This window comes from Lissotriton vulgaris, chromosome 5, assembly GCF_964263255.1.
Source record: "Lissotriton vulgaris chromosome 5, aLisVul1.2, whole genome shotgun sequence".
NCBI classification, from domain to species: Eukaryota; Metazoa; Chordata; class Amphibia; order Caudata; family Salamandridae; genus Lissotriton; species Lissotriton vulgaris.
Window position 1 is genome coordinate 451995736 of NC_141693.1, and position 13263 is coordinate 452008998.

Consider the following 13263-nt stretch of genomic DNA (forward strand, 5'->3'; position numbering starts at 1 on the left):
TGTGAAGTGCCCTGATACCTTTGGGTCTAGAAAGCGCTATATAAAACTTTTCAAATAAATAAAATAATTGCTATATCTGTGGTTAGAGCTTGCATAGCTCCTGCCTATGCAGCAGCTACTCTGTGTGTGAATGGGTCGACCCCTCTCTCAGAACACCCTTGATGTAGTTATTCCAGCACTTCTGGTAGTCAGCCTTGGTACTAGGCCTCCTCAGCTAGGCCTACCCACTCACAGCCTTTTGTGGCATTAGTACAGGGTTGTCACCCATGCCAGTAACCCAAGTCAGACAGCAACTCCCCTTCAACACATCCTTTGCCAGAAACAGACGGTCTTCGCCGCAGCTCAGGCTCTGTGTGCACCACGCATAGTGGACTTAAGTGTGGGGCGGAGTCTATGGCACACATGTTAATTGTTACCACCCAGCAAGAGGCTCCTTCCAGACAGCAAACAGCTCAGCCTCCCTTCTTAAAAGCTATTATCCCAGGCCTCCCTTCCCTGACTGTATGCACCTGGAATTTATGCAAAACTGTCAGCATCTTGGTTGGCTCCTAAGCTGTTAGTACAGGTATTGAAGACTATCCTTCCCACAATCTTCCTATGGGGCCTCCCTTGCCAGATTGTTTGGATCTGCACCCTCTCTCCTAGAATGACAGCACTGGGGCCTAACAAAGTTATACCCTGCACACTGTCAACCTAGGCATCTTTTGGGTAGTAGTACAAGATAAATTACCCCAGCCCTTGCCCTCCCTTACACCGCACAAAACTTTGGAAATGTTTCTTGAGGGTCCTTTTGATGTGCCTTTTCATATTCTAAGGTTTTTAAATACATTTAAGAAAACAATGTGCTGTAAAATAGAAGGTTTGACCACTTTCTTAAAAATGTTTATCAGATATGAAAGGGGTTACTAGCAGCAAAAAATTCAAGACTCTTAATCTAAAAATTAAAAATACCCTTCATTACACACCTTGGTTGCCCCACCCAACCAAAAACTTGCCAAAGTTGTAATAAGAACATAGAAGCCTTTGGGTATGTCTACGGAGTACGGTCGTAGCATCAGAAGTTGTCAAGTGAGGTGCCACTTTGTGAAGTGGATGGCACCACTGGAGGAAGTGATTGGAGCCCTCCTGGGTCCTTGCACTATTTATTTATTTGGTTTACAAATTAGGCAATGCAGGAGACTTTTATATAATTTATGAAATACATCAAGCAATCAATCGTTTATTAGAAAAATTAGAGTCCAAATAAATATTCTAAGCATGCTTAAAAGAGTGATGCGTTATCCCTGTCTCTATAACTCTTTTCTTAACTTTAGAGTGAAAATATCAATGTTCTAAGACAATGTAATATTTATATTAAGAAACATTTCAAACATAAACAAACTGTGATAGCCATTTCTATCAGGCCACTAACTTCCACTAGTGACAGCCCCAGGTGAGGGATCTCGCCCTTCAATCCTTCCTTTATCGCTTCACAATAGATGAGATAGATACTTCTGACTTGGGTTGGCAATCAGAATTTAGGAATGGAAAGGTTTTTTTTTACCGCCTAGAAAATAGTATAAAGTATTTCAAATTGGTTTCAAACTGTCACGTATCACTTGACGTTTCTTAGATGAGCTAGTCGAAGCTAGTGCCAGCGCAATTTGTAATCTGTTTCCTGATTGGTCCATCCATGTCATTGATTCACAGGGCCATGTTCCACCACTTGAAGTTGAAGGGTTTACGCCGGACGTTGGTTCCACAATGCACCTCTCCCATCAACTGGTGATAGGAGTGGAAGTCATTGATGAAGGTGCATTTTAACCCCAGAGGCTCCAGTAGTGAGCGTACCTCCTCTTCCAGGCAGCATTTTCCTCTGATTATCGGGCCAAAGGGCTTGGGTATGCCAAGATGTTTCCCCAGTACCAGCATGTTCACCTGAGTAAATGGGCAGAAGGAAAGAAAAGATGTCACTGCTTTCAAATTCTTCACGGTAGACAAAGCAACAGTAGAGGGATATCAAGCGTTGAACAATCTGTCATAAATTTAGAAAAAGAGAAAGAGCCTTCCTTTTTCATAGCCGATGGTTATTTTGCCTATTTTACTTCCAGTGCTTAATTTCTAAATAAGTAAAGGCGAGGGCCCTTACACAAATAATAACCATCACACTCCTACAAGTGTGACAATTCAGACTATTCCAGGACACCCAAAGCTATACGAATGGCTTGTGCGGAAGGAATTGGTCACTTGTAATGTATACTGAGGGCCAGATTTATATCTTGGCGTGGAGAAATGCCATCCCAATGGCGATGGAGTTCTCTCTCTGACAAGATTATGGTCCGCCCGCAAGATTTAAATGCAGGCTGACCATAGTTTGCCAGTGGTAGAGCCTACTCCATCTCTGTTGTGGGCCTGATGAAGTAAGGGTTGTGAGAGGTTCGGCTATATGTCCCGCCCACCTAATTTAGATGAGCGGACGTATAGCCATTTTTTGATGCCTGCTACAGAAAAGAAAAACTTGGCAGTAAGGGGCATTGAAAAGCGTTCAATGCCCTCCTTGCTATGGGAGGAAACTCCTCAGGCAAAGGGGGCATTGTTTTCTTTTTATCTTCAAAAAGAAAATCCTGATTGGGGATATTCTTATTGAAGATAAAAAATCTTGGTAAGTTTGTCGTATCCCTCCTTTATGTTGCTGGAGCCAAAATGGCAAACTTACAATGCAGTGACAGGAACTGCTGTGACAGTAGTTCCTGCAAATGCTAGCAGGGGCGGCCTTAGGCATGTGCAAGCTGTGCACCTGCACAGGGCCACCAAACCCCAGGGGCCACCACGCCAATATATATCCTTAATCCCCTGGCAGCTATTTGGCGGCCTCCGGGTCTGTTCCACTTCCAAACACCCTGACCCGACCCCCCCCCCCCCCCCCCATTTCACTGACCTCAGCGCTCTGCCCCGCCCGGACCCCCTCTACCGGGCCCCCTACCTATGCTCCCTGCCCATGGCCGCCATGAGCCTAGAGCCGCCCCTGATGCTAGAAATGTCCCCTGGGACAGAGAGAATTTCTAATTTTGGATGTCAGCTCCTCCGTCAAGTAATTTACTCCTTCGCCGTGGAGAAGGACTGGCCGACCATCAGGAAATAAAGGAGTCCCTGATTTGTTGCAAATGTTGCTGTGCTCATTTTAAAATTAGACAGACAATGCCTCCTGTTTACGAACGTCATGTATCTGCTTGAAAAACCTTTTAGAAACAATTTTTCCTATAACAGCATGCATAGAGCAGGGGGCTAGAGGGAAGGCTGAGGGTGGAGTGATCATTTATAGCTGGCACTTATTGTATTTACAAATCAAGCACAGTCTACTGCTCCAGCAGTAGCACAACATAGTTTTATTCAGACACTGGTGTTAGGCGGTATGTAATATTTGAATTCCTCCTTTTTACTACTCCACTTTAGAGCAATACACAAAATGCATTAAGTGCAAAATACAGTCATTTGGCTAACTTTTAGACAATAAATTTGAAAAGGCAACCACAGCGATACTCAGTGCAACGACTCACCATCCTAAAGAGTTTGATTCACTCATGTTCATACTCACATATGCAGAATCTCCTGAGTTTACCCACATGTTGCCTGAAGGAAGGCAATGCAAACCTCTGGCAGCTACTCAGTTCACAAACAATGAGTGCAAATACAATGTGTAGCTATAAGCCTGCTTTTGTGTTGTTTGCCTTTGTTACATTTTGCAATGTTACTCCTCTGGAATTCCCAATTTTCATGACTGCAGCCTCTTAAATGTCCCAACAGAAGTGTTAAACCCCAAGAGCGCAGTTGAAATACTGACATTCAAATATCTCCCCCAAAATATTGTCATGACAGAAATAATAATAGTAAATCTACAATTACAATGAAGCTATTTCCACAATTGATATCATTGTCAAGATGTAACAACAAGCTGATATTTCAACACCGATATTGTGAACTACAACCACCGGCAGATTGCTTACATTCCATAATCTCATTTTTAAGCTAACTATCCACTAACCTTAGTAACATGTGAATCAAGGAACTCCAACACGTATATCTGTTTTTTTCATTCAAAGATGGCACTTGCATGCACAAAATATTTATGGATTAGACCCTTTGATATTTGAAATCCTCAAAATCCAAGTGAATTTGATTTTGAAAGGATTAAAGTGTGAGCTACTGGACAGAGCCTGCAAATATTGAATGCAGAATTACAGCATACTAATGCATGATTTAATAAATCCCTTGTAGGCACACTTACTTGCTAGGATTCAGAAGGAGGGGAGGAGGAGCCAGCGACCATGATGGCCGCTCTGAACTGAAGCTCTGTGGTGGACCCGCTCTCCAGTACGTGGAGTGGCGCTTCGCTGCGTTCAAATCCCACCGGACTCACCAATCCCACAATTTGAATGTTGGCGGATGACACTGAACACAAAACCGTCTTTCTGTGATCCTGATCAGCCGAGATATGAGCCACGGAGTCCCCACACTGGAGTGAGCTAAGATGGCGCCCAGAGATCTACGCGACCACACTCGGAGGCCGAGAGCTAGATACTGTGAGGCCGCTAGTCTTCCACTTGAACACCCGGTGGCGGTCCCCCCAGATTCCCCCCCAGTAGCGCAGTCCTGTCGGCTGGCCCCTTGGAGGTAGCTATTTTGAGGAGGGTTCGATAGGTCGCACACCACTCCACCAACCAGCGGGTAACCCCAGGAGCATCACGGTAAATGCAGTTTCTTGTAAGCGAGTGCGCTTTTCAAAAGTTCCGAAGTATAAATGCAAAGTTGCAGGCCAACTCTGGACACCTGTGTTTCAGGATTATTGTCCTTCATCAGCAGAGTGTAGGTAGATTTTCAGGGGTTTACTGTGCAGGCTGCCAAAGTGTCATCAGGTTCAGTACCTCTCAGGGCGCGTGGGTGCGTAACCTGAGCTCGTCAGCTCAAAGGCTCGAGGGAGCCATATTTAAGTAGGGTTCGATAGGTCGCACACCACTCTACCAACCAGCGGGTAACCCCAGGAGCATCACGGTAAATGCAGTTTCTTGTAAGCGAGTGCGCTTTTCAAAAGTTCCGAAGTATAAATGCAAAGTTGCAGGCCAACTCTGGACACCGGTGTTTCAGGATTATTGTCCTTCATCAGCAGAGTGCGGGCGAAGACAGCGAAGATAGCAGAAGATCGAAAGATGATGCATCGCGAACACTTTCCTACATTGACCAGAGCCCTTAGGGGCGACACCGCTGGTGTGTGAGTAGTGTGCGACCCCACCCCCATTTGTAGCTATTTTGAGGAGTTGGCTGGTGGTCACCCTTCCGGACCCACCTGCCTCCCGGACCTAAACCACTGTTGCCTAGCATCCCGCTTCACATCTCTGGGATGGCGGATGGACTCATGAACTCTGTCACTCGAAAAAAGCAGCAATGAAAATGCTGCAACGCTGCTGCCCTCACCTGCCTTCCAGGTCTTAACCACGGTTGCCGGTCATCCCGCTTTGCTTCTCTGGACAGCAGATGGACTCACGAGTCTCTTTCCATCAACAAAAATTTGCAACGAAAATGCTGCGACGCAGCTGCCCTGTACCAATGAGCTTGCTCCCCCTATTTCTTCTCCAAGTTTGCGTGCCCTCCTGACCCCGCAGCTTCCTTTCTCTTCTGGGTTTGCTGCGTGATGGACGCCCGAGCTACCTCTCCCTGACTATGACGACCAGTGAATAATTTTGTCGACCTCCAGCCTTCCTCCCGCCAGATTTGGTGGCTGCCTTCCTCATTAAGCCCTGCTCCTGGGGTTTGTTTCTTTTTTGACTTTATTATTGGATTTTTTTTCTCCCGCAACCCAACTATTTTGTTTCAAAATAATTGGGGTCTATGACTTGGATCCTCCATCTTGTGGCTACGACAGAATCTCATGATCGATTCATGCTGCTGGTCACCGCAATTGCCGCCAGTTTGACCTTTTCCTTAGTTCGATCCCCTCTTATGTCTCCTACACCCCTCACGTCTTGTTTTGGTCACAGTAAGGCACTCCTGTGACTCGTTTCGGACCCATGCCTTTTCTTTTTTGACCCAACGCAATGATGGTATCTGGTACTAGATGTTGATCTATCACTGGACCCTTACTAGTTTGTAGACTCGCATACTCTGACTTTTTGGTGTCTCGTGAAGTACTTTCCTCCATGGCAGGTCTGCCTAACCAGATCTGCTTACTAATCCCCTTTACGTTTCCCCCACCTCCCTCCATGCTCCATAGAACTTGTTCTCTATTGTTATTTAATGTACTAGTAACTGATGTAATTTTGAAATCACAGTTGTTCTCTATGCTATGTTTATGCTCCAGTAACTTATGTAACCCTGTAACCCACTGTACGCCTTCCTCATGTTAAGCGCTCTGATACCGCCAGGTCTAGCCAGAGCTAGATAAAACTTTTTGAATCTACTCACCTTGATGCCCGAGCAACGTTGGCTGATGCCCTGTGGAGCTGTCCTATGCAGCTATTGAGGAGTTTGGCTCTGTTTCACCCCTCGGCCATCACCTACCCAGCCGGACATTGGACATTGTTTTCCTTGTCTCCCCGTTGTGTTTCCTACCTGCACTCCTTACCCCTGTTTTACCCGAGCAACCTCGGCTGATGCCCGGTGGAGCTGTCCTATGCAGCTACAGAGAAGTTTGGCTCTGGTTCACCCCTCGGCCGTCACTTAACCAGCCGGACATTGGACATTGTTTTCCTCGTCTCTCCATTATGCCATTATGTTTCCTACCTGCATCCCTTACCCCTGTTTACCATTCCTTTTCTACCTGTCACTCCCCACAAGAGGTTTGTCTTGGCTATGCTACGCGCTATTAACTCACATTTGTGTGTAATCTCATGTTTTCCTCCTATGCCTATACGTGGCTCCTGTAACTGATGTAATTTTGCTACCTATAACTCGCTCATCCTCATGTAAAGCGCTCTGATACCTCCGGGTCTAGCCAGCGCTATATAAAACTTTTCAAATAAATAAAATAAATAAGGAGGCTCTTAAAATATGATGGGATGACAGACAATTATCTATTTATAAGTTCTTCAATACTAAACAATATTTAGTCATCAAGCAAAACATGCGAAGGCATCATTGATGCATGGGATTGTATGGCTTTTGCAGGTTGTGTATATGTGTTTATGTATGAGGCATTATTGTTTATGTGACCACCCTGGGTTTGGGCAGTGCTTTGAATCTGTCCTTTGATTCAATTAAGCATGATAAAAATAAGAGCCATATTTTACATAATGTAGAACCTATTTGTAAGAGACAGGCAGGTTGAACCTATGCCTGATCTACAGAACAGATAAAATGACAATAAACCAGACCTGAGACCTGGATTATGTGTTGCTTAGTGAGAATGTATAGGGGCGGACATAAGAGAGACACAATAAGGCACATGGCTGAAACTTTAAAGCTTGTAGCAGAGAATGGGGCAGATAAAGTGTCTTAACATGGCTCACTATACATTTCCAGGGAAATTGAAGCATCCCCACTACTCTGGGTTCTCCTTCACTTGCACTGAAGTCATATGCATACAGTCCTTAAGTAATTGAGTTACAAGGATTAACTGACCACTTATTTATAATTTAAAATATGGATCAGATAAATGTTTATTACTGTTAAAATTCAATTGAAGTGGCTTTTTTCCAGCCAACGCATCTTTCACAAGAAACAACAACAATGAAATTCAGCTATGGAACAATAAAATTGAGATAAAGAATTCTGTCTTCTTATAATATTCACATTTTTAGCAGTTGATATTTATATGCTTCTTTTTGGTTGCAACCCCTTTAGGAAGCAAAAATAAGGAGCCTTAAAAAGGAGCCAAGATATCAAATGATATGTCACTACCTCAAAATCATTCTTCAAATAAACTTTCAACAAAGGCTACAAGTTTCCATTTCACAACCACATGTTTCCGCACTTTAGTCCTCTTCAATAAAGAAAAAGAAGTAGGCGGAAAGGAAGCCTTAAAATGCCCTCCTCAAGGTGAAATGTGAATCAACGTCTTTACTATAATTCCTGCCCAAAACACACAGTAGGAGAGAGATTACTTATGTCCTCTTTGGCTTCCACAGGATAAAACTCCACATGTATATACTAAATGTAATCCATTCAGACCATTAGCTATGATTCTATACCAGAAGAGAAGGTGAACTTTACACTTATCTCCTTTCCATCTGTGACATCAGAAACACTGATTACAACAAAAGTACTGAACCGACTACGCATCTCAAGAATCCAAATAGGTAGAAGTAAATGAAACTTGGTGAAAGAGGCTTTCTTCGTTTTTAGTGTAAGGCAGATTAGCAGGATTTCTTAAAAAGTGGGTTGCCATTTTTGAGAGATACCTTGTTTCTGCAGATGATCAAGGGTTTCTGAATATAATTTCAGAAGACGCCAGTCAAAAAGAAAATTCCTGTACATCTTCATTTATCCTGACAGGAGAAGGAACTTCTTTCAACGTAAATTCCATATCTCTCCAGAAATAGTAACATACTCCAGTTAGAGTATCATCCCCGTCAGGTTTCTGAGCAACATAATCTTCGGGCTGAGAAAAGTGACTTGTGCCTAGTAAGGGACATGCCTAATAAAAGAGGTTTGAAGCCTGACAGGCATTTCAAGATAGAAGATTTCAATATTTAGCTAGATACTCTTTTGAAGAGAACTTGGTTAGTCAGTCTACGTTTCAAGTATGCCTACTTTGCCAGCCTAGTCTATGTACCTCACAGGAGATTTTACCAGCTCATATGGGAGTATAATGTCTGGGAGTTGTCTATTGTCATCTATACGCTGTAACTCTCTTCCCCCTCCTATCTGGATCCTAACATCTCACTTTGTGCTTAATATACAAGTGAAAGATTTCAGTTGGCTATACACTGCAGGGGGGCCTTTGACTATAACGGAATTCATTAGCTCATGTAAATTTGCTCTGATTTTCTCTTATATAACTAACTTATTGTAACTTATCGCTTTCCAAGATTTCCCCTCCTCTTTGTCTCTACCCTCTCTATTTGCTATCTTTCACCCACTCTTGTTGACTTTTTTATTTAGTTTGCTTATTTTTTTCTGTTCTTTTTTTTCTGTCATTTGTAAAGCACTTTGACGCTTTTAGGGATTTGTAAGTACTACATAAACATCAGCACAAATACATAAATTAAAAAGAATTGGGCTAAGTGAGGAACTATGTGGGTCAGCACTGGGGATTTGTCTGAAGCGTGACTTATGGCCAGCAGCTAGAGCTTGTTCTCTCTCACTGAGTGAGAATTGAAACCAACCGAGACCACTGTCTACCTCACCTAGCAACACCAGATGTGGTAACATGATGGGTTAGGAGATGGGGTATAACGCGGCAGAAAGATCCAAAAGGATCAATATTGTCTGGGTTCCTGCACTGAGGGACAAACTAAGAGCTGCTGTGATAGTCCTTTTATTGAGTTCTAACCTGCTCGAGATGCATCAAGCAGTCTGATAGTAGGCAATTCACTCTGACTACTCGTGATTAAGGAAAGGGTCCATAGTCAGGCAAAATGTTAGGGTCTGCGTTCAGTTGTTTCTATAAAGGTGTAAAAATGACCTTCTTCTAGGTTGCTAGTAAAACACAAGTAGAGACAAACTAGTTGCAGAGTGCAGTAAGAACTGGTACAATGATATTTGATAAATCAACAAGCAGAGATCCATACGTGGCCCCAATGTGGTTGAAAGTTGTTCTAACCCTATTCATGCTTATGACGAGCCCAGCTCGTCATGAGGCACAGTGGAGCTGTGCTCATAACGAGCTGTGCTCGCCATAACGGTCACGGTCCACCCATGCGTAATTGATTCCCCGCATGTGCAGGAGAATCAATCAGTGGGCGGAGTCGAGATGAGCCCAGCTCGTTATGAGCACAGCTCCACTGTGCCTCATGATGAGCTGGTCTCGTCACGAGCTCCGCGGCCCCACCCTCCCCCACGCCGTGGGGGAATTACCCCGGCGGGGAAGGGATTAAATGAATAATGTCATCTGAGAGATGAATATATACCATAACATTGCATGCGTTTACAACACATGCAATTACAACGCAGTTGTTACAACGACCGTGTTGTTACATGGCAGTACATTACAATGCAAGTTGTTACAACGACTTGCTCTAGACGGCGCGCTGGATTTAGGAATAGTATAATTTACTATTCCAACTCCAGTGTGTGCAACAGTAGGGAAGGTGTTGGAATAGTAAATTACACTATTCCTTAGTCTAGAGCGCCATCTAGAGCAAGTCGTTGTAACGACTTGTGTTGTAATCTACTGCGATGTAACAACATGGTCATTGTAACAACCGCGTTGTAAAGGTAACGTGATGTAATGACTGCAGTGTTAAGGTTGTTTCCCCTGAGAGATAGACAAGAGTAGATAATTCGGAATTCAATAGAGCTGAAGAAGTGGATACTAACACAGCGTTCCTTAGAGTTGTTGTTCAGCTAGAGGGGCACTCTGATTTTGTCAATCTTTGGATAGATCCTCACATAGATCTATCAAATTCTAAAGGCTAAACACTTGCTCATGCTAAAACGGATTCACAAACTTATTTGACCCATACTGTTGGGAAAACTGTGGCAGTCATGCTCAAGATTTTTTTCAATGAGTGTACATTTCAAGGTTTTTCTGTCTGGGACCATCATTGCTTCAGTGGCAGTCCCAAAAATAAAGGGACACTGATGTAAATGGAGCCAGATTCCCTCCCTTAAACTGTTCACCTGTGAGGACTATCTGATTCCTGAGTATGGTATTCATGACTGAGATAGCTGACATCCACTCCTCATCAGACAAGATTCAATGCAGAAGATAACCATTATTGTTTCTAGTCTCAAACCACCATGGCAGTAAGACTTTACAAACTACTTTTGGGTCTCATGTCCTCTTGTCTAATTTAAATCAAGATTGTCCACTTACCAGGAGCCCACTTAAGGTGTGCTTGTGCAGCCTTGACATAGATTCCCACAGCTCTGCCTGTGTTCTATCAGTAAAGTATGACCAGATATAGCCTACTCTACCCTGTTTACACACTAGACTAATTTCACTTTTTCATTCCTTTAAAATGCTTATAGTTATAGAAACTAGTGTTGTGTGAATGTTGATTAGTTTTATTATTATTATTTCTCTGAAAACTGATTTCTTCAGATGTGGTAGTTGGCAGTTAGAAGGGGTGGACCTTTTTACTGTGAGTTAACTTTAAAATTGTCTTCCTTGCAACTTAGAAACTTCATGGATGGCAGTGAGGTTTTTTTCTTGAAACAATTTAAAATGAACCCATAGGGCCCGATTTTAACATGGAAAGCAAAACGCAGGCAACCTGGGGATTTACAGATTGTAATCAAACGCATTGACAAGGATCACAATAAATTTGCTAGAGGAAACGTTGTATTCTCTTTTCTCCAAATCATGCCTCTGGTCTGACTCGTTTCTCTCTTGTATTCTCTCACTTTGTCAAGGGCTACAGGTGTATGTTTTGCTATTGATATAGAGGGGGGAAATTGAGGCCACTATATTCCACATTCCTCTAGTCCTAGACTCTTCCTTACCATGTCTGGGAAGAAGGCATCAGCTAAGCCGCTGCTTTCTAGCTTGAACAAGGCCGGGATGTCGATGATGTCCTCCTCTGTCAACCCCAGCTCTTTCTTCAGGATATCTCTGTTCCAGTCAATGCAGCTCTGACAGGGAGACAAAGGGGAGAGGGTCAGTGGGATCCATTACATCACTAGAGGGATATTGGCACAGCGGAAAGAGAGTACTACCAATTTGAAGAAGTTACCTGCACATGTTTACTTTCCTTCACCAGTTTTTTGTTGGACAAGATTTGGTTTATAGTGACTGTCTTCGATTGTACCCCTGTTGTAGAAAATACAAAGACAAAACATTGCTTTGACTATGGAGTGTGTTTGTGTGTAATTAAAAAAGCCTCATTCTGCATAATATTTCGTAAGTAAAACAGCATTTGACTGATGACTCCGTGAAGTGGGGAATGTATTCCAATTAAGTCACCAGGCCAAGGGACGTTTATCAACAACAATTCTTTCCAGTTTTACATTCATGCAGACAGTGACAGTCTCTAATCATGTAAAAGGGTACAATTTCGCTGACGATTTTTCTAAGCTGTATAAGGGCTTTGGACTCTTTCATGCTGTTTCATGATGCGTTAGAGATGGATCAGATTGTCTAATAATGTTGTATGAATGGCCAGAAGGTATCCTCAGACTTTGTGATGTTCAGCAAGTGAACTCGCAAAGTAATTGAGTATAAATACAACTTCTTCCATTTCGGCGGACATCTTTAGGGACTGAAGGACGCCTGGCGGCGCCAGTTTGGATGACGGTCTAGTCGTCAGGAGGACGCTAGACCTGCATTTAATACGGGCATGGCAATGCGCAGCGGTCACGCGCAGCGAACTCGCCAGACTCTCGCCAGACTCTCGCCGGAGTCACGCCAGAGTCCAGCCCGTCTGTGCCCGTTCGGGCCCTGACGGGCTTAGGGCATGACCCCATGTCAAATTATTCCGGGTCCTCCATCTCCTATACTCGCAATGATCTTTTTTGACTATGCCCCACGAAAAATTCTACCTGCACTTTTATGCTTAGAGGAGCGGAACACTTTTCTCACTGCGATTTTTGCGGCCCGCCCGGACTACCTACGGTAAGGAACCCCTTACGAATGGCCTCGCTGAACTGCAGATCGCTTCCTAAGCATTCGTTAGAAATCAATCTTCTTATACATGATCACAATCTACATATTCTGTTTATAACGGAAACATGGCTTACATCAGGTTTAGAGGGGGATATTGTACGAGCCCTCCCCTCTGAATTCCTGATCTACTCTCAGTGTAGGTCGGTAGGTCGTGGAGGGGGTATCGCCATAATTTACAGGGATTTCTTGGTGTGTAGGGCCCAGGATAGTGGGGTGTTGGACTGTGAGAGCTGTAAGTTCTCTTTCCAGATCTCTCCTACGGTGACGGTATCTGGACTATTGGTGTATCGTCCTCCAGGATGCATTGGAAAGTTTGTTAACTCCCTGATGGAAACTGTCACGGTTTTGGCCTCTTCGACCACTAATTTTATGATGCTAGGAGATTTTAATCTTCATTTTAACGATCTGGCGGATCGCTTGGCGACTGACCTCCAACGCGAGCTAAAGGTATATGAGGTAGACCTCATTAATTCAGGGGCTACTCATAATAAGGGCCATTTGCTCGACCCGATTTTTACTAATGTTGC

At 43.7% G+C, this 13263-nt stretch overlaps 1 protein-coding gene across 1 annotated transcript in view; it reads right to left on the minus strand.

Annotated features, from left to right (window-relative positions):
• Window positions 1-1172: 1172 nt before the first annotated feature.
• The window catches only part of LOC147711061 (protein-arginine deiminase type-3-like), a 128428-nt gene continuing 116337 nt past the window's right edge, over window positions 1173-13263 (minus strand). The window contains exons 14-16 of the mRNA XM_086921884.1: window positions 11808-11884; window positions 11578-11706; window positions 1173-1917 (exon numbers count right to left, since the gene is read on the minus strand). Coding sequence (XP_086778010.1) covers window positions 1684-1917; window positions 11578-11706; window positions 11808-11884 — 440 coding nt within the window. The 3' untranslated portion in view covers window positions 1173-1683. The remainder of the gene's footprint in view (window positions 1918-11577; window positions 11707-11807; window positions 11885-13263) is intronic.